Source organism: Octodon degus, unplaced genomic scaffold (genome assembly GCF_000260255.1).
Source record: "Octodon degus isolate 3935 unplaced genomic scaffold, OctDeg1.0 scaffold00117, whole genome shotgun sequence".
Classification (NCBI taxonomy): Eukaryota; Metazoa; Chordata; class Mammalia; order Rodentia; family Octodontidae; genus Octodon; species Octodon degus.
Window position 1 is genome coordinate 7,669,371 of NW_004524693.1, and position 23,861 is coordinate 7,693,231.

At 37.9% G+C, this 23,861-nt stretch overlaps 1 protein-coding gene across 4 annotated transcripts in view; it reads right to left on the reverse strand.

The window, feature by feature from the left end:
* The window catches only part of Pak3 (p21 (RAC1) activated kinase 3), a 133,208-nt gene that overhangs the window by 103,578 nt on the left and 5,769 nt on the right, over positions 1-23,861 (reverse strand). For 3 of the 4 annotated variants that reach the window (XM_023699899.1, XM_023699900.1, XM_023699901.1), the window contains exons 3-4: positions 22,709-22,852; positions 1,976-2,166 (exon numbers count right to left, since the gene is read on the reverse strand). In XM_023699899.1, the coding sequence (XP_023555667.1) occupies positions 1,976-2,150 (175 nt within the window). In that variant the 5' untranslated portion in view covers positions 2,151-2,166; positions 22,709-22,852. The remainder of the gene's footprint in view (positions 1-1,975; positions 2,167-22,708; positions 22,853-23,861) is intronic. The other variant, XM_004640028.2, reaches the window with a different exon arrangement.

Sequence of the window (23,861 nt, forward strand, 5' to 3'; positions counted from 1 at the left end):
TTGGATTCAACCGTAGCCCATAGCTGATTCTGTTACAGTGTTCACACTCATCCACAGATTCTTCTTGAGCAATGATGCTTTATCTTTGGGTGGGATCATGTAAAGATATTTTACCATCTCTGGTCCAGTCCTTTCCCAGCTTGCAAACATGCATGTTTGATTGAGAATATAGAATTATTGATAGTATAACAATCTTACACTCGAATTTTAAGATGATCAAATTTTGTGAGATTTTAAACAATAAAGTTATATTTATTTCTTGAATGACTAACTCAAACACTAGTCTAAAGATGCAAGGATCTGAGATATGGCTAGTTAAGACAATGTTTACACTAGCATACACATTTGCAAATTCATACGAAGCACTAAATGGACTTTGAAGAATGAACAGGACTTTGAATTCAAATTTTAATTACTCAGAAATTTCTACAAGAAAGTACTGATTAAATTAACTCTTAAGGAGAAGAGTCATTTAGCCTCTTCTGTTTGCATGTCTGTACACTGGAAACTTGGCACGGTGATTTCCCCTGAGAAAATCTGGGCACAGTTTTCCACTGAGCAGCAATGATTTCACCATGAGCTCACCTGAAGAATTGCCACAAAACAGAAATGTCAGCCTCTTTGTTTTTGCTGACCTCATGTCAGCACTAGTTGGCTTTTGTTATTCAAAAAGTCAAGTAGGATTATTCAAGTGTGCCCAAACCACAGCGATCTTAAGAGTACCAAAGGTCTGTGCAGGTACATAGTACTGTTCTTGGATCACTTCCTGCAGCTGCAGAGGGTGCACCAAAGGAGGTCCCCATTTTGGTACCAGTGTCACATAACAGTTGCTCTCTAGATCATGGTACATCTTAAACTCTTAACGAGTTCTTAAAGTTGCTCCTATTTTTTTCCAGATCCACCTCAGTGTCAGCAAACTTGGCTTTAAAAAATCCTGTTGTAGAGTCATAGATCCCTTGCATCCAACATGTTTCAATATTCTTTTGCGTATCTTCAATATAGTAGTTTAATGTTATTTCCATCTTTTCCATCCAGAGGTCATAAGGGATAAAGCACGTTGTTGGTGTATAAGAGGTAATACTGGCCCTTATCAGGGTTTCTGCTTTCCACATGACAAACTGCACCATAGTAACACCATATAAGCCACCTACAAAGCTACCTGCTTTATCTTGAAGGAGTAGATTAAGAGTATCCCTTTTCTAAATATATCAACTTCCTGGCCCTTTAGGTGACATTCTGTGACATTAGTGCCTTTATACTTGCTTCATTCACATGTCAATGGTCACATTTACAGAAATCATGTTTTTTCTTTATGCTAGTTAATATGACCTGACCTGACAATTATTTGCTAGAGATTTCATATCCCCATGAATCATTGAGAGTTAGCATAAGATATTTTAGTACCAAATGGATTTAAGAATACCACATAGGTAAAGGATATTGTTGTGATCATTGGTGCACATGAGACTGATTGCATAGGAGTCAACAAGCAAAAGAATAAGAAAAAGCAATATTCAATTTATTCCCACCTTGTGATACAGACTGACAACTTGACGATTTTGGCAACTTGCACTGACTCCTATATATTCAATTCAAAATCAAACGTATACAAAGTAAATTCACCTATACTTAAATTTCTAAAACCGAGAGCTTATAGTTAGGGAGGGATTTTCTATAAATTGTACCTTATGGCTATATTCAAGACAGTAGTTTTGCTATGATTTCCCATGAGCTAACTCAATCAATTCAATTTTATGTGAAAGGCAAATACATCAGTAGTGTCTTCTCTGTCAGCCCCACAAAAGACCATCTAAACGTGATCCTCTGACCAAATGCAACCTCGGAAGATGGAGACATAAATGTCTGGAAGGACCGTAACAGGACCTCAATGATCAAGAAATAACCAGCCAAGAAAGAAAGTGACAATGAAAGAATAAACTAGCCCCTTTTCAATGCCCAGCCACTGATACTTTACTTTTATCCCCTCCTCCTGGGAAGATAGAGCGAAGTCTGGCTTTCTTATTCTTCTCTTCAGGGGCCATGGGAAGTGGTTTGGAGCTATGGTTGAGTGCTGAAGAGTCTCGGTTGTTACTATTCATCCTCAATGGAGGAGCTGGGGGTTTTTCTTCATTATCCAGACCGTCAGACATTTTCAGTTCACAGCTCCTAAAGAACAGTAGGAGAAAACAGGGGTTAAGGAAGGAGAATCCTAATATAAATTTAGTAAATATGGGGATTCTAACACCTTACAAAAAACAGCATTGATCTCATGTTGTCTCAGGTTCTATGTATATTATTTTGAGACTTTTTTTTCTGGACAGGGGGAATCTGACTTGCCAAAGACCAGGGAAATAATTTCCAAAAGAGGGAAATCAAGACAATAATTAATGACCTTTCAACATGTGTACACAAACAACTAAACTCTTCCACTTTTTTTAACAGTGAAACTTAATTTTCTGTTAGTCATTCATAGTCTCATGGAAAAACTATTTCTTCTTTAAAATTTCTGTCTTGTTATCATGTTAGTCAAGTGACAGAAACTACTCAAGATTTGGAATGAATATGTTTGGCTTTTGGTTTTTTGTTTTTTGGTGTTTTTTTGTGGTACTAGGGATCAAATGCTGGGTCTTGCATATGCTTTACCAATGAACCCATATCGCTAGCATTAGCTTTTGATTTTTAATGACCCCAAAATATGATCTGTTAACTGCTTGAACATTGGGATGCTCTTGGTATTGTTTCTTCATATTTTCATTTCTGATTTACAAAATGCAAGTAAAAGAAAAGAGTGGGCTGAATGTCACCATTAATAAAGAGAAGACATGTTGGGAGGAGATAGCATAACCTTACCCCCTGAAGTTAATGTCTTAGAAGAGGAGCTGACTGAAGGATCTGTGTTACAAGATCCAGTCTAGGTTTTCGGAATTGTCCTTAATTTCTTTCACCAAGGACTCTGCATTTACATTTGATTCTACTGGGAAGATGAAGTGAACTGCAAAAGTATGTTTTCCTTAAGGAAATATTCATTTCTAGGTATTCTATTCTAATCCAAATCCCTCCATTATACCCTAACACTTAACTGCACAAGTCAAGTGTTAAGAATGCCTTCCAAGTGAATCCCTCATTTGAATACAAGGAACACTAAGTCCCATTATAATGAAATCCCTAAATTTATCAAGTGTCAGTTGCTGCTAATTTAAGAACATAACTATGTCTCCAAATATGACTTAACATGTAACTTTATTCTAACATTAACAGCACATCTAAGTACAATAGCAATGGCAAAAACAGATCTCCCCTTTAACTGTTGAAATAAGAAATTAAAAATAAATGTTTTTAGCCTTTTTGCTCTTACAGTCTGTTTTATTATTTTCAGTAGTGAAGTTTATGTTACTTCATGCCACCTAAAATTTAAAAAAAAATCATTATATCCTAAATTTACTAAAATACATATAGTCTATGATTATTGAATAATACATTACCAATTAATATCTTCTCTTCTTTCACAATGGCAAAATTTTTATTTTATTAATTTCATTGAGAATGAAGTAGAAATGAGACAGTTTCAAAACAGGTTAGTAGTGTGGCATTGGTGGTATAGTGGTGAGCATAGCTGCCTTCCAAAATGGGTTAGTAAGACAGTTACAATAATTAATAAATTGCATATTGTTGTCCTTGCAGTGGTTATTCACAGTACAAGATGGGGACATGAATATCTTCTCATTCTACACAGATGGCTGACAACCAGATTAGAGATCTAGTTTGATCTGGACCTGGGCAGGATATCTCTTTTCTTTTGCCTGTCATGTCTCACATTATCTTAATGAATTAAGACCAATTGTGGGCTGGATTTAGAGGTGTACATCTGCAATCCCAGCACTCAGGAGGCTGAGTCAGGAGGATTTCTGCAAGTTTGAGGTTAGGCCTGGGCTACAAAATGAGGTCAAGGCTAGCCTGAACTACATAGAGAAATCTTGTCACACAAAGAAAAAAATGTGATTTTTTTTCAGGAATCACTAGAATGAAAGTATGTAATAAATGTTTTGTCCCCACCACTTAATAAGGTTCATATTTTGCTATACAGGTGAAACTAAAACATGAGGTACAAAGAAAATGCAACCCTGATGTCACTGACAAAATCTATGCATAGATACTAATGGCATTAAGTAAATATTTTAACAAGAACATGAAACCAGTGCTTACATGTACACATTCTCTTTTGCAATTTGATTTTTTGTTCTTATAAGTTCACTTACCTTTTAAGACTGACTTTGCCAGTGCTACTATTTTATATTGGACAGGCACGCAGTTTTAACTTTGCCACTAAGAAGAATTTGCTACCAGATTGATTTTTCTGGTTTTAAAAATAATTTCCAAATATGGGGTCATTATATCAGATATACAAAATCTAGCTTGCTAAAAAATGAAATTTGAAAGTTATTGGAAAGGAACAGAGAACCACTACTTTCTAGATGATCTATATTTTCTGATGACACTTAACTTGAGTTAACTTTCTGATTGCTTAACTTGAGGTGGCAAAAGTCAGAGGATACACAGTTCTCTTTAACACAAAGCTGATCTTGCATAATAAGGTAAGAAAGAGTCTGGGCCAGGCACGGTTCTAGGGCAACTACATAATTTAAAATACTATGCTCCTTTGTTCTTGATAAACAGGTGTGGCTCACAACACAGTGGCCTTTTTCATTGCTAATTACATTCGCTAACCAGAGAAGCAGGTACATGCCCTGCTTCTTTTCAGGCTCCCTGGTTACCCTGATGTTATTTGACCAGGTATATTTTAAGTTGAGAAGAAAGACTACTTGGAATAGAAAACTCAAAATATGTTCTTTGACTGTGCACTAGAAATCCTTAACCAAAATTTCAACCGTATGAGATATATTCGTTATGGTTGTGTCACATTCAGCAAAAACTTACATTATATGCTAGACCATTTTTCTTCCCACTGTAGTGGAACTGTTTCAATTCCCTTCAAATAAATCCTTTACAAATATGAAGCAAATGAGACTAAAGAACACATGTTCAGTTCCCCACTGGAAAAACACAAATCACATAATTTATTAATTTACCTAGACATTTCAGGCTTGGTTTTGCTTGAATTATTCTCATATTAATTTAGTTCTTTAGTATGCTTTACAATGCACAACCAGTATCCATTTTCTTCTAGTAATTCAAGACAACTCAGTTTTGGTGACCAAAGAATAGTGCAGAGGGTTCTTGCTACCTGTAACCTACCTATGAAACAAGGGTTTCAAAGCATACTTCTATGCTTGTAAAAAGGTAGGGACCTGGAAGAAGTCTTAGTGTCAATGTACCTGTTTCCCAAGAGGAGGTATCTTCTACTCTTCCACAAATGCAGAAAAGAGAATTCTATTTGTAAACAATACCAATTTACTATGCCAGGTCCTCTTTTGAAATAGCTTTATACAAAGAATACTATTAATGGATAGCTGGTTCAATCTGCCTATGATGTCATTATTTCCAAAATATTGAAAGAGACGGTTTTGTTTGGGATGACTGTAGGCTCTATTTCAAGAATTGTACAAAAGTATCATTATTCTCCAGAAACCCAATCAAAAAACTGTTTATCTTTAAAATTTAACTGTTGTTATTCACTTCTGTAAAAGAAAGAAAACTTGAAAGTGAGTAGCACATTAGATATAGCCACAAGCCATTTGTTTCACTTTTAGAAATGATCCCTGTGCATTGTAGAGAAACAGCTAACACTAATGGACAACCAGTAACGATTTATATTTGTTCATAAATTGATTTTATATTTAGCTACTAAGGTTTTCAAAACAATTCAAATGATTTCTATGAATGGTGTATATTTTTGATGCAACCCTTGGGACATAATGCGGTTTACTAGGGTTCTGTAATTGCAATTCAAATTCATCAGAAATAAGTCTTTTATTTTGTAATAACTAAGGAACCTAACCTCCTCCCTCTTCAGAGTACTGGGGCAGATAACCTTGCTCTTTCCCTCTTTCTTTTTTATCTCTTTCTCTCTCCTTCCAGCTTCAAACACAAGTATAAGGATAGAAGTACATCGATGAATGAATAAACACCCCCCCCACACACACCTCTTCAGTGACTTGCCTTTAGATACAAAGGTTTACTGCGGCACATTTTAGAGGACTGTCTGGATGGTGACTGCAGATCAGAATTATTAGGAATGATAAACAATTGTTATTGTTCTCTCATTTCTCAAAATCATATTCTTTCAATGAGGGCAGTGCAAAACTACATAAGGAACACTCAGTAGGATGAAAAACAAAGGCATTAGTGTGCATGGATCCAGAAGTCATGGGTAAAGATAGGTAATCAAGTATATATACTCTAGCTAACATGACCAAAATTCATACTATGGTGCACGACTGACTTGGGTGCAACTGAAAATGCCAATTGTTCCCTAGGCATAGGCAATGTGGGCAGGTATGTGAAACACGAGAATCTGGAAATTCTGGTCCTACAGCTTGCAAGGCCTTTTATTAAGCCATCAGCAATGGAAACAAATATTTTCATCAGATCAAATGCCATCAGAGACACTTATAGAAATAAGCATGTCTGTATTACTCTGACTGCTTTCAAAATTTAAATGAGTATTTGCATATTTTTTCAATGAAAAACAAAATACCATTGTCTTTCTTTCAAAAATAAAAAGCCTAGGCCAGAGGATACACAGTGATAACCTAGTGAACCCAGAGGCAAATTTCTAAATCTACCAGCAATACAGGCCTTCTGTCATGAACTGTGAAGCATGCCAACATTGCTTAATATTCTTTTCATATCAAACTAGAGGATCTAATACAGGATTGAGATGTAGCCTAGGGCAAATTTTCAGGGTGAACTTCTTAATGTTTCTGATAATGAAGAATAGGGTTTAAGAAGCCTTAAGCTAATGAGATAATACCTTTATAATAACACACTGCTATGAGTACATGTGAAAGGATTGTAAAATTTTAAAAATGTAGTAAACTAGCCATAACTTTATGGTAAAACATGAAAGTATTTCCAATTTCTAGAATCTGGGAATTCTTTTTTTGTGAAGAATTCTTTATAACAAGACTTAGCTCTATACATTAAGAATTAAAGTTTTAATGACAGCCTTTAAACTTCAAGGTATTAACTAATCATAGCCTTAATGTCCACTACTGTCTCCCTGAGCAATGGCATCAACATTGGGCTATTCTCTGCATATTAATATGGGGTTGCTGACTTTACTACAAGAATGATATTTCAACTGCAATTTGATGGTGGGGAAAAAAGCATTCTAGTGGTATACTTACTGGCTTTTATCTGGCCTCCCTTGCATCTCAAAAGATACATTTCTAAGATGGATAGCTCAGCATTTAGGCATAGACTGGACTAGGAAACAAACTATGCCTGGTTAATTAGCTTGTGCTGACACTCACACATGCTTTATCTTGTATGAACTGTTAACATGTAAGATGACTTTAAAAAAATGCCATAGGAAAAGAAAAATAATCTACTTTATCACTAAGAGGACAATGCCTTATGAATGGAAAAAAATATTGGGACTGCTTTGCATTTCCACAATAATTTGCATCAGGCTTTCAAGAGACTTTTCAGATATTAATTCCCATGTGACGCCAAAGAGATCACTTTAGAGGGAGGGAAATGAGCCATGTCTGGGTCTCCCAGAAGCTCTGAAACCACACTAAGACAAGGTAGACAAGGAACAGCAAGACTGAAACCAAAGATATGGGCACAATTTAGCATTTCCACTATCCTATCTCATAATGCACATAGTCATTATGCACATCATTCCCCTCATTTAGATCACAAGCTTCTTGAAGGTAAGATCCCCTTAGTCCTAACTCTTCGTCTTCATGTTACCAAGTGCAGCATCTTGCTCACAACCAACACTGTATGTGAGATTAAATAATCTATGCCCTTTACCCAGTTGTTGCGACTATGCATAAGCTTTTCCTAATGTTAAACTTATAAAGCTACTTATGGCAGGTCAGAGAGAAGAAATTATGTTTGAAATTTCAGCACCAGTCTAACTGCAAAGCCCATCATTTAGAAGCCAGCTGACACATAATTATCAATAGCTTATTTTAAAACATTTAGCTTTCTTAATGTGTAAAGCACTTCCAGGCCTTGCTCATATTGAGCGTGACATCAATATTATGAAGAAGGGAGCATCATCCCCATTTCTCACATGAAGAATTTACAAAGTATAGAGAAGCTGAGTGGCTTGCCCAAGGTCACAAATTAAGTTAAACAATTGAGACTAGAGTGCCTTACACTCTTAAACTCTCAACTACACCTTATACCAACTTAATTACACCCAAATGAATACACAAACATATATACTGTTCATATATATACTTCCATCCTTTTAAAATATGATACAACAGGACTAGACTTTTCATTTCACTCTACTTCATGCTGGTACTTACTGTTTTCAGTTGCTTTTCCCATCGAAAGATCCAAGGCTAGGTGGTTTACTGATAAAGCTCCAACAGGTTTTGCTGGACAGTTGTACCAATTCTTAGATGGCCTTGTTTTGGAGCTTACCTCTTCTGGGGCACTCACCAAAAGAACTCTGCTATCAGAGACAGGGGTGTGTTGTTTCAGAGAGCTTCGCCAGGGTGATATCATTACAGTGTGTAATGGAGGGTAGCCATTTCTAAGATCATTTGATCAGGAGGAGCTGAGCTACTTGTTAGGCAGGAGATTTGCAAAAGCAGCCAGACAAGCAAGGGAGGCAGTAGCTCCTTTTACAGCTGTCTAGTTTCAATCTTAGATTATGCAACAGATAGCTTACTGCTGACATACATACTAGCACACTCACCCAGAGTACATTTATATTATCACTCATCCACATAAGCAAACGTGGTTGGTTCTATAGTAGTCTCGTTAGCTTTTTGATTTATTTTTATTAGTACATGTTCACAGTATGCAACAATTACATCCATTATAGAGAGCTGGTATATGTGCATAATGCATCTTAATTCTTTTTACTTCTCCTTCCCCTCCTCCTCCCTCCATAGCTTAGTAGAAGCAAGAACTTCTAGGAAGTTCTGCTAGTATTTTTCTGAGTGACCTCCATTGTTTTCAACAGAAATCTGACAATAAGTCCAGTATGACAGTATATTATATTTGGAAGTTTCGATGTCAGGTGAAAAGAAGGAACTTTATAGAAGCACTCAGTATCCATTCCTCATGCACTACATATATTATGGAAGACAAATGGCTGTTTTTCCAATGTTTTCTTAACCTCTAAATATATGCTATACTGTATTTCACTTTTCATTGTGTATTCTGCATGAGCCACTACTATGAAAATGCTATTGGCTATCTGATATGTATTTATATTTATAAAACTGATGTATTACAGCAGGTCTTAGTTTTTCATTTCCAAAGCTGATACTTCTAAGAAGAGAAAATATGATGCACAAAGAAAAGAGGTAGAGATATCTTAAGCATTAAAACACAGAAACAAGTACTCCAAAAGATATCTCAAAGAAGTAGGCAAAAGAATAAGGAAGCTGAACCTATAGTAACACATTTGTCAGTTTTCATAGAATGTAATACCCTTGGAAATATGCAGGCAGAACAAAGTAGAGGCAGATTAATACCCCAAGTTAGTAGGGTATGGTAAAGCAATGTTCTTAGTTTGTGGAGTTCTAGCTATACACTCTTAATATGCATACAAGACAATTATATCTATTTTATCCATCCCAATAAAACATCCACAAGTTCCTTCAAATTTACGACTAGCAAGTCAGTTCCTGGAGCTTTAGGACTTTCTGCACACCACAGAGATGTGTGCACACTGCTTTTCAGTCTGTGAACCATGGCCCCCAACCACAGGTCTTTGCTCTACTCTCAGTTTCTCTGTGGCCAAGTTGACGTTTTACAAGGAACACGTTCATGGCATGCCTGAAGAGAAGAGCTGTGCATGGGCAACTTAGACCTGATATTTCTAAACCAGAAATGGATCACTTTAGCAAAAGCTCTTATTTCACCAAAACAGTTCCTCTCACCAGAATTAGAGGTCAAAGAATTAGAGCTGGCATAAAATGAAACAACTCATTCTCCTGTGGTTTTTTTATCCCTTTAACTAAAGTTAACATGGACACATTTTAAATGAGCTAAGCATATGCTTCAACATCTTATTTGGGAGAACTTGGTAAGCAAAGGAGAGTAGCAACTATTAAAAACAGGTTTTCATCAAATAGTGAGGGGACAATGGGATGTGACCAAAGATACATTCCATCTATCCCACTTCACAAAGGGCCACAACCTTATTATAATGTCACACTCTTTTGCTCCAGAGAGGTAATATATCTGTGTAACCATAGATTCTTTGAAATTAAAGTCAACCAGAAATCAAAAAGGATAAAGCATTGTGATGCCCAGGAAGACAAATTTTTGCTGTAAAGAAATCTGGCCAAATAGGGGATGGTGACATGCGCCTGTAATTCCAGCACTTGGGAGGCTGTAAACAGGAGAATCACTAAGAGTCCGATCTAGTAGTGAGACCGTGAACATTCTGTAGACCCTTCCCTAAAATACAGAAAAAATAAATAAATAAATAAATAAATAAATAAATAAATAAATAAGAAATCTGGCCAAGGTAAATGACCATGATCCACTCAAAGCAATTCTCTAGAAATCTCAAGTCTGATCTGAAAGGTAACCTTGTAATTGAGTATACTGACTTTTCAAGGCCTTCCCATGACTTTCAGACACAAGCTCTTCTTTAGCAAGTTGTGGGTCCACCAAGTAGCTTGTCCCTTATTTTCCATCAGTCTACTAGCTAGTTGCAGCTATCACTGTCCACTTATAGAATACAAGGCTCACAACTGCTTGATTCTCAACCATTTGCCTAACCCAGCACATGATCAGTTTTGATTCCCCAGAGCCCAAATACATACAAAAAGAAGAATCCTATGAACCCAAGTCTTTCTGTGGCCATTAGAATCTCTCAAGCTGAGAAGACAGGGCCCAGCCTCTACCCCAAAGAAAGAACACATGACACTCTGGGTGGAAAACAGCACATAAAGTACAAGCATGGTTTCATGCAAGAAACTGGAGTCAGGAAGCCCAAGAGGGAGATCACAGTAATTCTCAAATTTGTTCTGTAGAGATAGGATTGTGGCCTTGATAAAACAAACATTGTGATAAAATATTGGGAAGGGAAAGGGGAAGGAAACTACTCATTTATAATAAAAATATGAAATTATTTTTATTTCAGTGTTCTGTTTTGAGATGGAGCCTAATAAATTCCTTATGATGTAGAACTCCCCACCATGTCAACCAACTGATAGCGGTTTTATGCCCCTTAGCTGATCACTACATAGGATACAACCTCTGCTTACAGCGCCTTAATAACGACCTTTATCTTACCCAGCTTCACACATGTAAGGATCTTGACATTGTCTTTTACAGGAAGATATACTAATGTTTTATCCTCTTTTATTTCTAGTTGACATTCAAATACTCTGAGACCAGAGATACACTACCCTATCAGGAGCCAAAAAATGTGATTTATAATTAAAAGCTTATAAACAGAACACTTGTGTATGCACTCATTTAATCAAACAACAGATCTTTCTGGTGCTTATTTGCCAGGCACCTTTACAAGCGAGGGACATAAGGAAGTCAGTGCCAAGCCATGAGTTAGGTTATAGACTTGAGTAGCGAGTTTCACCTGTGACTGCACATTATATATACAATATATGTAGAATAGAGAGACAAAAGTAGAAATACAGCCAGATAAGTAAGGGTTCATACACTGCAAAGTGAAGTGTATTTTTAAAAAGAAGGAACTACAGCACTTTAGAAGACAGGAAAATTCTTTTTTAATTGACTGCTATCCAATTACATGAGAAGTTAGTGCCAATAATCATACTATCACACATAAGGACTGTATAAAGTATTGTTCTAAAAAAATAATAAAAACATAGCAGCTTGGCCTTGTGTACCCATGCCACCATTATACATACCAGGTATGGCATCAGGTACAGGGGTATAAAAAGTGATAAAGATTAGTTCCTGTCTTTGAAGAGCTCACAGCGAAGTGAAGAAGGCAGATATTCATAGCTATAGTAGGAATACAATATAATGCCCCTGAGGTAGGCATGAGATGCTCTGTAGAGCAGGTAGGTTATCTAATGTTTCCAGAGGGTGATGGGATGTAACACTTGCCCTGGGATTGAGGAATGTGTAATAGTTCACTAGGATTTAAAAAGTAGACAGTATTATTCCATGAAGGTATTATTGAATAGTATTATCCCAGCCAGTGACTACTTCAAGCATACTAGATGAGGTTTCATAGCCTTGGTCAACTGTTTCTGCTCAATTAAATTGTGCTGGTGCTATTTTAGGGAGAGAACAGATCTCAAACCTCTGTAAGAAGGTAACACATGCAATCCAGAACCAAAGCACTGGCTTCTGGTGAACTACAAATGAAGAGATCAATAGAGGTCAACACAAAGTGTTTTCTAGAACAATGGACATATATAGGCTGAACAGATACTTTGTGAAAAACTATTAGGGATACAATGCTTGGAAAAAATAAACAATTTCATGTTATGTTGAAGAAATAGGTTGTATCATGTTTTGTAGTCTTAAGCTGCAAGGTTGATTTTTACTTAGCAATTCTTTTATAAACCCAAAAGGATTACCTCTAACAAAGGTAGAAGAACTAATTCTAATTCTAGCCCAAGCTCTACATTATTTGGTCATGTTCAGAAAAGGACTAAAGCTAATGCATCCATCCGTCTATTGAACATTTACCGAGTGTCTATTAAGTGCCCAGGTAGGTATAGGATACTTTGGAAGGGGGTGGCACTTGAGCAGAGTATTGAAGGATGTATAGGAGTTCACTAGATTCCAGAGAGATGTACAAGGAGCAGTCCTAATTCTTGAAGAAACTTAAAATGTAATGGGTGCCAGCCATGATCACTCAGTGCAAAGATGAAAACAGATTTTTATCAAAGGAAGGAAAGAAAGGCGGGGGACTTCAAAGAAGAAGTTCATTTCAGTTGGATTGGGAAGAACAAGTAATTAAATCATGGGGAAGGCATGTTTCAGGCACAAGGAACAATGTGTGTTCCGATGCAGAGATCAGAGATCAAAGCAGGGATAAAATCAGCAAGACAAAATAAGGCTCTTGTGTGTCTTTCTACGGGATTTGGACTCAGTCCATTTGAAGAGGTCTCAGGTAGTGGGATAACATACTTAGCTTTGAATTTTAGAAGTACTATTTCACTCAAGTAACATTGTGTTAAATATCTACAGATGAAGATATAATTTTTTTCCCCAAATAGCAACATGGAAAAGGGCCACTAAGAAGAAATACAAATAATATTAAAAGAAGAAGACAGGAGAACAGAGACTTCAAGAGGGGCCTCTATTTTGAACACTGGCCAAAAATAAGAGAGATGATAGGCCTCTTGGAATTAACTGGTTTTGGGACCCCAAATGGATTTTTTTGGGGAGGTACTGGGGACTGAACTCAGGGCTCTGTGCTTGCCAGGCAAGTGCTTATACTACTGAGCTATCTCCCTGGCCTGCGGGACCCCAAATGGAGATCTCAGTAACACTATATTCTTATCCCAAAGAATCCAGAGGAGTTTGGGAAATCTAACAGCTTTTGTAGTCTTCAGTTTGTGTTTGGAATTCCAAACACGAATTGTGCTTCAGTTGCCATATTTGGGAAACAAATAAGCAACTACCTTATAATGGTGATAGAAAACAAATAATGCATTTAGTTTATGGATAACAAGGAAAATTATGTGGCCTTCCCTTATATTAGTAGCCATTGACCAGATAGCAATAATTATATACTCAGGAGAATTAAGAACACACTCTTTTAATGCTTCTTGCCCAACAGAACATCACTTAAGAGTTAATTTTGTGGATAATTCATCTAAATTTTTAGATGAACTCTACAAATAAACATTCTCAAAAGACTAAATATCTACAAACAGACATATAACTATTATATAATACAACATACAAAAATAACACACTCTGAAATAAGACACTTTGAAAAGTCTCAGTAAAATTTAAATTAGAAATATCTACTGGGGAGACTGGGTATGGTGGTGCGCACCTGTAATCCCAGCACTTGGGAGGCTGTAAACAGGAGGATCACTACGAGTCTGATCTACACAGTGAGATCCTGTAGATCATGTAAACCCTGTCCTAAAATACAAAAAAGAAGAAGAAAGAAAGAAAGAAATAGCTAGTGGGAAGCAAGACAAATATTAAAACTTCTTGTCTTTGAGATGCATACAGCACACAGCCTAAAATAATCAATTCACTTGTGGATATATATATATATATATATATATATATATATATAGAGAGAGAGAGAGAGAGAGAGAGAGAGAGAGAGAGAGACAGCGACAGAGAGACAGAGACAGAGACAGAGACAGACAGAGATAGAGACAGAGAGAGCCGGGCAGATAGCTCAGCAGCATAAGTGCCCGCCTGGAAAACACAAGGTCCTGAGTTCAATCTCCAGTAGAAAACAAAACCAAAAAACTTAGTTATATCTTTTCGTAGCATGATAGCAAGATTAAGACAATATATGCAACTGCAACAGTAGGTTTAACATATTCATTTGGCATTATGGGGTTAATCAAAAGAGAATTGAACATTTGGTTGAAGATTTTAATTTGGAGGCAAGAACATGAGCATATATGCAATTTCCCAGAAAGAATATACAATAAAGAGAAAAGAAATGGCATCTAGAGAACACAAACATTTAGGAGCTGGAAGAGGAAGAGAAGTCAGTGATTACTCAGAGAGGTGTCAAAGCAGTAGACTATAATGATGCCATGAAAAACAAAAGAGTTTTTTTGAGATGAATGTATTGCTGAGATAAATATTATAGAAAGGTCAGAAAAATTTCTAGGTTTTTGTCCTGCCATCCTTTCTCCAAAGCTTACCTAGCTTGTTGTCCTTTGCAGTAAATGTTTACTGAGAAGCAGCTATATTTCCACTTCATAGTAAAAAATGAAAACAAAAGTATTGCTTACAAGAGTATTAAACTACACAATAGTGATAAATCTCACCACAAAATTTACTATATACAGAAAACTAGAAAAACATTACAGGGGCTGGGGAAATGGCTCAGTGGAATAAGTGCTTCCCTGGCAAGCGCAAGGACCTGAGTTCAATCCCCGGTTCCACCAAAAAAAAAAAAAAAAAAAATTACAGAGAAATTAAACATTTCAAGAAGCGTATTAAGTTGAAAAATTTGAAGATTTCTATGAATATCCAAATGACTTGAAATCATTAAGCTTATTGTCTTTTATTTTTCATGTCATAATAGAAATGATCAAGTGGCACCAGATGCCCATTAACGTGCTTCAGTGTTTCTTAACAATTCTCAGATCATGGGTATGGGTTGTTAGTAGAACCACATGAGATGAAACACACAATATACCTTAATAAAGATTTTGCTCTTGGTGATGAATGGCACCACTGTGGCTATAACTTGGCTTGGTTCAGAAGGGTACTGGGATGATGTCACATTTGTTATATTTTCACAGTGTGCTGGGCATTCCTCAGGATACAGAAAAACAGTAGGTTTCAGCTAGTAGATAATCAGATACTAGCATTTAGGTTTTTTTCATAGGAATAAATATGCTCTGTTTAAATAGCTCTTATTTGCTAAGTATAGTCTCAGAAGGCCTTGCCAAGAGAAGATGCAAATAATTAGTTTGGACCAGTGCCTATTCAGCCTAGCACTGCTGCTACTGAGCTATATGACCAGGAGTAGACTCTTGGGCTCCTCTGAATGTTTAAATATACTGCTTTATCTGGGAAAGGGGACCATCTTACCAGAAAGGTGTGAGGATCTAATGATCCATCCATATGTGGGAATTGCCTGGAAATAATTTAAATCATTCTACCAATAGAGAATATTTATAATTAAGACATGATACAACACAGCATGTTTACAATTACAGCTACAGATTTCATAAGCCATAGTGAAATCACCATCATTCATTAAGATTTTATCAGTCCCAGTCAGTCTACTAAAAGTTACTCATGTATAAACTCACATAACCTATATAATTACATGAGGTATTATTTCCATTTTATAAGGAAACTGGTGTAAAGAAGTATTAAAATTCACTTGCCTCAGGTTATATACTTAGTAAATAGAAAAGTACAACTACACACACTATGTCTGTGTGACTCCGAAGTCCATGCTCTTATTCATACTCTCAGTCACACAAAAATTTAATGTATGATGCACTCCTGGCCACACACAGCCTTTGCTTGAACATGGATGTTCTCAGGGCTTCAAAGTATATGAGCATGCCTCCATAATAGGGTTTGTGACCAAAGCTTAGAAATGAAAAGAGCTTCTACCCGTACAACAGACATTCAATATTATAAGCGGGGCACAAGATTGCCTGTGGGCAGAGCTCATCACTGCCTAGATCAGCTTGGGAAGTCCCTTTCAACATTCTCTCTCCCATATTTTGCTGCAGAAAAGAAAGGTGGCTTTATTGTAGGCTTCATGGTTTTCAACACAGAAGTTACATGACTAGGGCGACATCTATGAATAAGGAATGCCGATATGATGGTGTGACAAACATATCCAAAATGATGCAGGAATTGAAGTAACTCCATGGTGAATCCTATTTTTCACTCTTTTTAGGTGGAAGCGAGCACTGTTATATGGCCTGTGGCTAAGGAGAAATAAAGATTTAAAGAAACAGAGAAGAGTCTTATGAAAATCAAGTGTTTAGCTACAAAAACCCCATGCTTGTTCTCTATTATCTTAAGGCTCTGTCTCTGTTGTAGCTCTTTATCTCCTGTCTCTATTATATTTCTATTATGTTAGGGTCCTGACTCTGTTATACTGATACATCTCCTGTCTCTATTATATTTCTATTATCTTAAGATCCTGTCTCTTTGAAGGTGCCTTTGAAAGGAAAGGCTCATCTAAGTTACACCATTTCATCTTCATAATAACTCCATGACATAGATGGTATTAACATCACTCATGTTTTTCAGATGAGTGTACTGACTCTTGAGAGAGATACATAATTACAGAAACAAGTTACACAGCTAGGAAGTAACCTGCAATGGAAATGCCAGTCTAGCTGACCACAAAGCTGGTGTTCCTAATACCTTTGTCATAATGGGAGGCTAGGTTACTAGTATTCTGTAAAGCATAAAATATCACAGAAATACAAGGAGGTGGGTCATGTCATTGAGTACTTCTCACTAAATTCAAGTGAACCCAGGTAGATGTACTCCTGTCCTCTTAATTTCAACCTGTCCTATAAATTATGTAAAATGCCTTCAATGAGTCTCAGCATACTGGGAAGAAACTGTCAAATGTAAATTGCCAGACTGTTTCTCTGAAGCTATCTCAAGGAGGAGGAGGAGGAGGAAGTGGTTCAAGCTTAACTAAGCACAATATTCTCACTGAGGTCTGTAGCTCACTATTCTTTTTCTACCTTAGTTGCAGTGAAAAAAAAACCTCTTATACAATGTTCTAGAAAGAACATACGGCTGTGCTATAAAATGTCCATAAGGATGTTTACTTTGTTAGACATGCGGATTCCTTAAACTGAGACTCCTCTTCCCAATCACTTGCAGGCATTTTAAGCCTTTTGCGGCCTGAAGACTACTGGATTATGTTACCCCAAGCTTCAAACCTTGTACTACAAGCTTCAAACCTTGTACTACACTTTAGAGTGACTTCATTTTTCTTGCACAAATGAAATATCTGAAGGACAAAGTATTTGCCTTTCACTAGCTTGAAGCTCACTCTAGGTCTAAGGCTATGTGAGGCACATAGAAGTTTCTTAATCTGAGCTGGTATGAAATTCTAGGATTGAGGAACAGATACATTTGGTCTATATTGACAGCAAGGGACTGCCCACCTTTTTTTGTTTTCTGGGCTTTCCCTCTACTAGGCAGGAATCCAAAATTAGTAATATGGTGCAGCTTCTGGTATCTAAGTAGTTCTCAGTCTAATGATGGCAGTCAGGGAGTGTGACATTCCAAAGGATAAGCTCTTCTTCATGCGTGCAAGATCCATGTCACATGGTAGCATGGGCATATTTTGCCCTCATTTTTTTACTCTATCTCCTAGGGAGGTTGCTCCATTGTGCTCTCAAAATCTCTGGTGATACAGAGCTCTAGCACCAGGCTCCCGACCAACTGGTTCACTCCAGCATTTGTGCTTCTTTTCACCCTCCTAAGTCTGCAGTCTGTCTGGAGAGCAAGTTACTCACTTAAGCTTCCTTTTACCCACACCTACAGAAAAAAAATCTCCTCTACTAGCTTGTTAGTACCAACTGTTGAAATTTTAGTAGAGTCTACATATGCACATGTATACTCATAGTTGATATTTATGTCATCATCTAGCTAGTTCATGAACTTTTTCTCTGCTTTCTTAAATGTCATGCTATAAGCACAACAGTAGGCCTGGCTAGATTAAAGGTGTCTGGAGGAAACAGGCCTACCTTTTTCATGTGTGTAATCCACAGGCAATCCCAAATTATAAACATAAAACTGGAGAAAAGTATCTGTGCCTAGGGAACCTTCAGCATGCCTAAGGAAACACACATATTCTTCATTTTCCCCTCTCCCTAGGGGAGAAATGAGGTGGCAAGTTAAGCCACAACTTCCAGAAAATAGAATATGCTATTTAAAACCCACCTCTTGGGGCTGGGGAGATGGCTCAGTAGAATAAGTGCTTCCCCAGCAAACGCAAGGGCCTGAGTTCAATCCCCGGTTCCACCAGAAAAAAAAATATCTCTGTTGGTCAGGATCTATTAAAGATGATCTCTGTAAAGGGAAATTATGGGGATAGAAAATGTGATCTGTGCATTTGACCTTTGCCTTGTAATCTTAGACTTAAATTCAACTCATTTGCTCTGTAAGGATCTACTTCCCACTGGCACCCTAGATGAGGCAAACACTACCTTTGGCCACTGGTTACCAGAAAACTTTTTAAGAGGCATAAAATGAGCATTAGCAGCAAATAGGGGGGCAATAATATTAACCATGATTATGAACTATTAAATGCAGTTAGGTGCATCATCAAGAAATCATGTAGCAGGGGCCGGAGAGATTGCTCAGTAGAATAAGTGCTTGCCTGGCAAGTGCAAGGGCCTGAGTTCAATCCCCGGTTCTGCAAAAAAAAAAAAAAAAAAAGAAAAGAAAAGAAAAGAAATCATGTAGCAGTATCAGTGTGGGAGAATGTGTACCAGTTTCAGAAAGTATGTGTGAGTGTGTGCATGAGATCGTGGGTCACTGCCATTATGTGGCCATTAACTGGAATGGACAAAGAAGAATGTTATTATTTTAGTGAAATCGTGTAGGATAATGTCAATGTGAAATATGCGTCAGTGTCAATGTGGCCACATAAGAGTCTGAGTAAGAGTGCATAGTAGTTTGGAAGAGCTTGTGTAACTTCATGGGCATATAGGTCCATGTACATAAAAGCATCAGAGTATGTGAGAATGTGTTGGGGTGAATGTGTGAGTGTTGAGTACTGGTACTTGTGTGCCACATGTAGGTATCTATGTCAACTGACTGCTATAATCAGTATCGGTGTGATGTGTGACAGTGTAAGGGCAGGTCAATGACTATGCATGTCACTACATGTGCACTGGTGTGAATGTGTGCAGCAATGTTGGTAAGGGCATGCCAGGTGGGAGTAAGAGAGCAAGGTATAAAAATGTGAGTGTGCTGGCATACACCAGTAATCCTTGCATTTAGTAGGCTGAGACAGGAGGATTGCTACAAACCTTAGGCCAGCCTGTGTTGCATTCAGCCCAGCCTGAATGACAGGAAGATGCTATCTGAAAACGCAAAACAAAAGAATGTAGGTGTGTACTGTGACTAGGTTAGTATAAAAATATGTGATTATATGAGTAAGAGTTGGCGTGTATGAGTGGGCACATATGAATAAATGTAAGTGTGAAGGAATGTGATTGTATGTTTATGGGAATGAGCCAGAAGGTAGTATTGAGTTTGTCATAGTAAATGTGAGAGTGAATATCTGAAAATGTGAGAGTGTAAGTATATGAAAATAGCTGTACAGTAAATATGGTTTGTGTTAATGTAATTTTGTATGAATAATTAATTTAAATCGTATATGTATGTACTGGTGTACATCGTGCTAAAAATAGCTGAGCGCACTGATTGTGTATGAATGCAAAAAGGGAGAATGATAGTTGTTGATGAAAATGGCTTTTTGTGTGTGGTTGTATTTTAGCGTGTATGCCTGAGAGTTTGGTATAGAGTACAATTACATCTCAGTATGAGTGGATAAAATGTGTTTTCATGCTCAAGTGTGATTTTGTGTGAATGCAATAAGAAAAGGGAGATGGTTGCCATGCTATCTGTGTGAGTGCAAGAGTATGTAATTTTGAGTATAAGAGTGCAAGTGAGATGGTATTTATGGTATGCGTACATGTAAGCATGAATATATGAGCACAAGTGGGATGAGTTGCATGTGTGACTGACTGTGAAGAGGAAATAGTGATAACATCAACACAAGCATGTTGAATTATATGAAACTGAGTATGTGTATAGTTATATGAGGAGCAATTTGAACTGTAGGCAAGAGGAATGTTTGTGTGTGTCCATGTGTAGTGTGTGACTGTGTAGACATGGGTGGATATGGCTAATTTTGTCATCTGTATGAATGTAAGTGTGAAAGAGTATAACTATGAGTGAGAGAGAATGTAAGAAAGAATTGAAGGGGCCGGGGAGATGGCTCAGTAGAATAAGCGCTTCCCTGGCAAGTGCAAGGGCCCGAGTTCAATCTCTGGTTCTGCGCAAAAAAAAAAAAAAAAAAAAAGAAAGAATTGAAATGTAAGAGTGGAGGAAAATATAATGATAGGGACATATAGTAAGTATGAGAGTACTGACAGTATAAAAATATATAGCACACTATGTAAATATGATCATAAGAGGGTGAGTATAGGTTAAATGTGACTCTACCAGAGTATATGAGCACTCTGGTGAGTGTGTGTGTGTGTGTGTGTGTGTGTGTGTGTGTGTGTGTGTTTGTGTGTGTATGCACGTAGGAACACATGCACCAGCACTAACTGGTACCAAAATAACTTGGGAGGCTAGGAAAACCTAGGAAGTATCTTTGCTCCCAAATCCACATCATATCTCCAGTTACATGCAAGTTATTTATCCCCTCAATCTCTTTCTCAAGTACCTAACTTCAGTTGACATCATTTGTATAATCAGAAGCAAAGACACTGTCAGACAAAATACCTACCTTGGAGGGTTACTATAGGAGCAAATAATATGTAACTAAAGTGTCTAGCACAGCGCTGGCAACAGAAGACACTCGGTAAGTAAAAGTTATTATCATAGCTGTCATAGAACACCCAGCAGAGATCCCAGGGATTGCTTCTTATTTTAGTCAGTTCTAGTTACCTTTTGTCAGTCAGGGCCTATGGAGGATCTCCTACCAGAACATCTCTAGAAAGTTGAATGCATCAGTATCGGCAAGGCTGTAATTTCATACCTCCAATTCTAAGGCTGAAACTCTGGAGCTTCCCTTTCATGAGCAGGCATCACAGAAACACCTGCTGCTAGCTCTAGCTTTCTCTTGTGCTCTAGGCCCAGGGCCAGGGCTCACTGCAGTTTCTGTGAAAGGGAATTGTATATTCCTTGTTTGTTTTTCTTGAGAGGTATTTTTTCATTTTTGTTTTCTGTCAGTCATTTTTGACTTGGACAACAGGAGAGATGTCTAAGTAGCTGACAAAGAGACAGAGGAGCACACAAAGAGGACAATGGGATAGAAAGTTACAAATAGGTAGCTGGACTCCAGGACAGAAACCAACAGAGGAAGCTAAAGTAATTGCCTCAGAGAGAGACAAAGAGCCAGCGAGATGACTAGAGGATTAGGATGATAAAAATGAAAGTGCAGAGAAAGGGAGAAACTCAATTTGTGAACTGCTGTCAGACACTTGGAAGGAAGACTAGAGAGGTGTACTAAGTAGTCCCTGCCCTTGAAGAACTTATAGTCTAATTCTCTCCCTGGCAAGTATTGCAGAAACCACGCAAGAACTATGTGAGACAGAAGCAAGTGGTTGTACTACACACTACTTACTCAGGTGTTGGAAGGCTGGGAGAGGAAGGGCACCCATATCACCTGGCTGGGTGTGAAGGCAGAGGGAAGGTTCGGGATGGTTTAAACTAAGCCTTCCAGGTCCTAAAGCAGAGGTGGGTGGATATGGTGGGAGTACATTTTGAATAAGAAGGTTAAAATTGAGATTATGGGGCAATAGAAATCCCAGGAGCTGATTGGTTAAAGTGGAGCATGTGGCTGAAATGTCATGTAGGCATCAGAAAAGGAGAAAAGGATATGACAGCTTGATGAGAAGCATTTTCTGTGCTACACTGAAGCTCTTAGATGGTGCTTGACATTTGCAAAGGACTTGGTAATGATTGTTATGTTGTTTCTCCACTACACCCCAAAATGTAGGTCAAGGCTGTCATTTTCATATTAAACATAGGGGAATCAAGAGATCCAGGGCAGCTATATGAGACCAAACTCCCCAGTAAGAAGTCATGCTCTAAGACTAGCTGGTGATGCTTATGCAGGATCTTTGATAATGGGAGATCAGGTCAAATCCCGCATTTATCTGGATTTCAAGAACCCTAATTCCCTGCCCTAGAAGCCATTACTCACCTCACAAGGCCACCACTGCAGGACCCTGGCACAGGTGAGTACTGCCCATTGGGAAAGGGTCGAGCTGACTTCAGCCCTGATGGACTCAGTGCTGGGCAGCTGCCACAAGATGCAAGGACTGAGCTGTTCCTTCTTGGGGTAAACCTGCTGAGAGAAGCATTGTGGGGGAGAAAGAACCTCTTTCTTTATGTGCTACTACTCCCCTGTTCAACCTCCCAGGCATGTCACACACACACACACACACACACACACACACACACACACACACACACTACAGTGATCTCAGAACAAAGCAGTCTAGAAAATCACAGGCAAGAGGTGTAAAAACAATGTTATGTAGGATTCCACAAAGCACACTGTCAGGAGGTAGAAGGTACAAGTTGAAAACTGCTGTTTGTCATTTCACTACTCTAGGCCTACTTGCTATCAAATGGAAAAAATTATTTTGCTTTAGTTACTTGGGCATGTATTGGCAGCTCTAAATCAAATCAAATAAGACATGTGAAATATATATATTGCACAAATAACTATGGATAAATTTGCATACTGCAAGAGGCAACAATAGTGTGCAATAAGAAACAGAGATCATGACCAGATTTGATTGGCTCTGAGAATGTGTAAGCTTCTTGACAAGCTAGAATTGCTATTCAGTTCTATTCATCTCTCAACTCCAGATGTCCACCTCTATTTCCATCCTCTTTTCCAACAACTTCTTTCACTTGACTGGGAGAAAGTCTGTTCTCTGGGTATAGCCTAGAGGTCCGTGATCTCCTTACAGCTGCTTAAGGCTTCAACCTCTGATCTTGTTTGAAGTTCCCCTCTACTTCCTTCTGCCTCCACATGCCATCCCAAGGTTGCCTTCCATAGCTATCCCCAGGTAGCTTAGAGTCAGTAATACTGTTTGTTGTTGCTGCTTTGGTGATCATTTATGCTAATCTCCCCAGAGAGGTTTCCACATCTAACAATGCAGAAGAAAGGGTCTCTGTCTGTCTCTCTGCCTGCCTGCCTGCCTGTCTTGCTCTTCCTATGTGTGTATGTACATGCATGTGTGTGTGCGTGTGCGTGTGCATGTGTACGCACTGGGGATAGTTAGAACTCATCACCTTTTGTACACTACTGAGTCATATCTCCAGTTGAAAACAAGGTCTCTTTA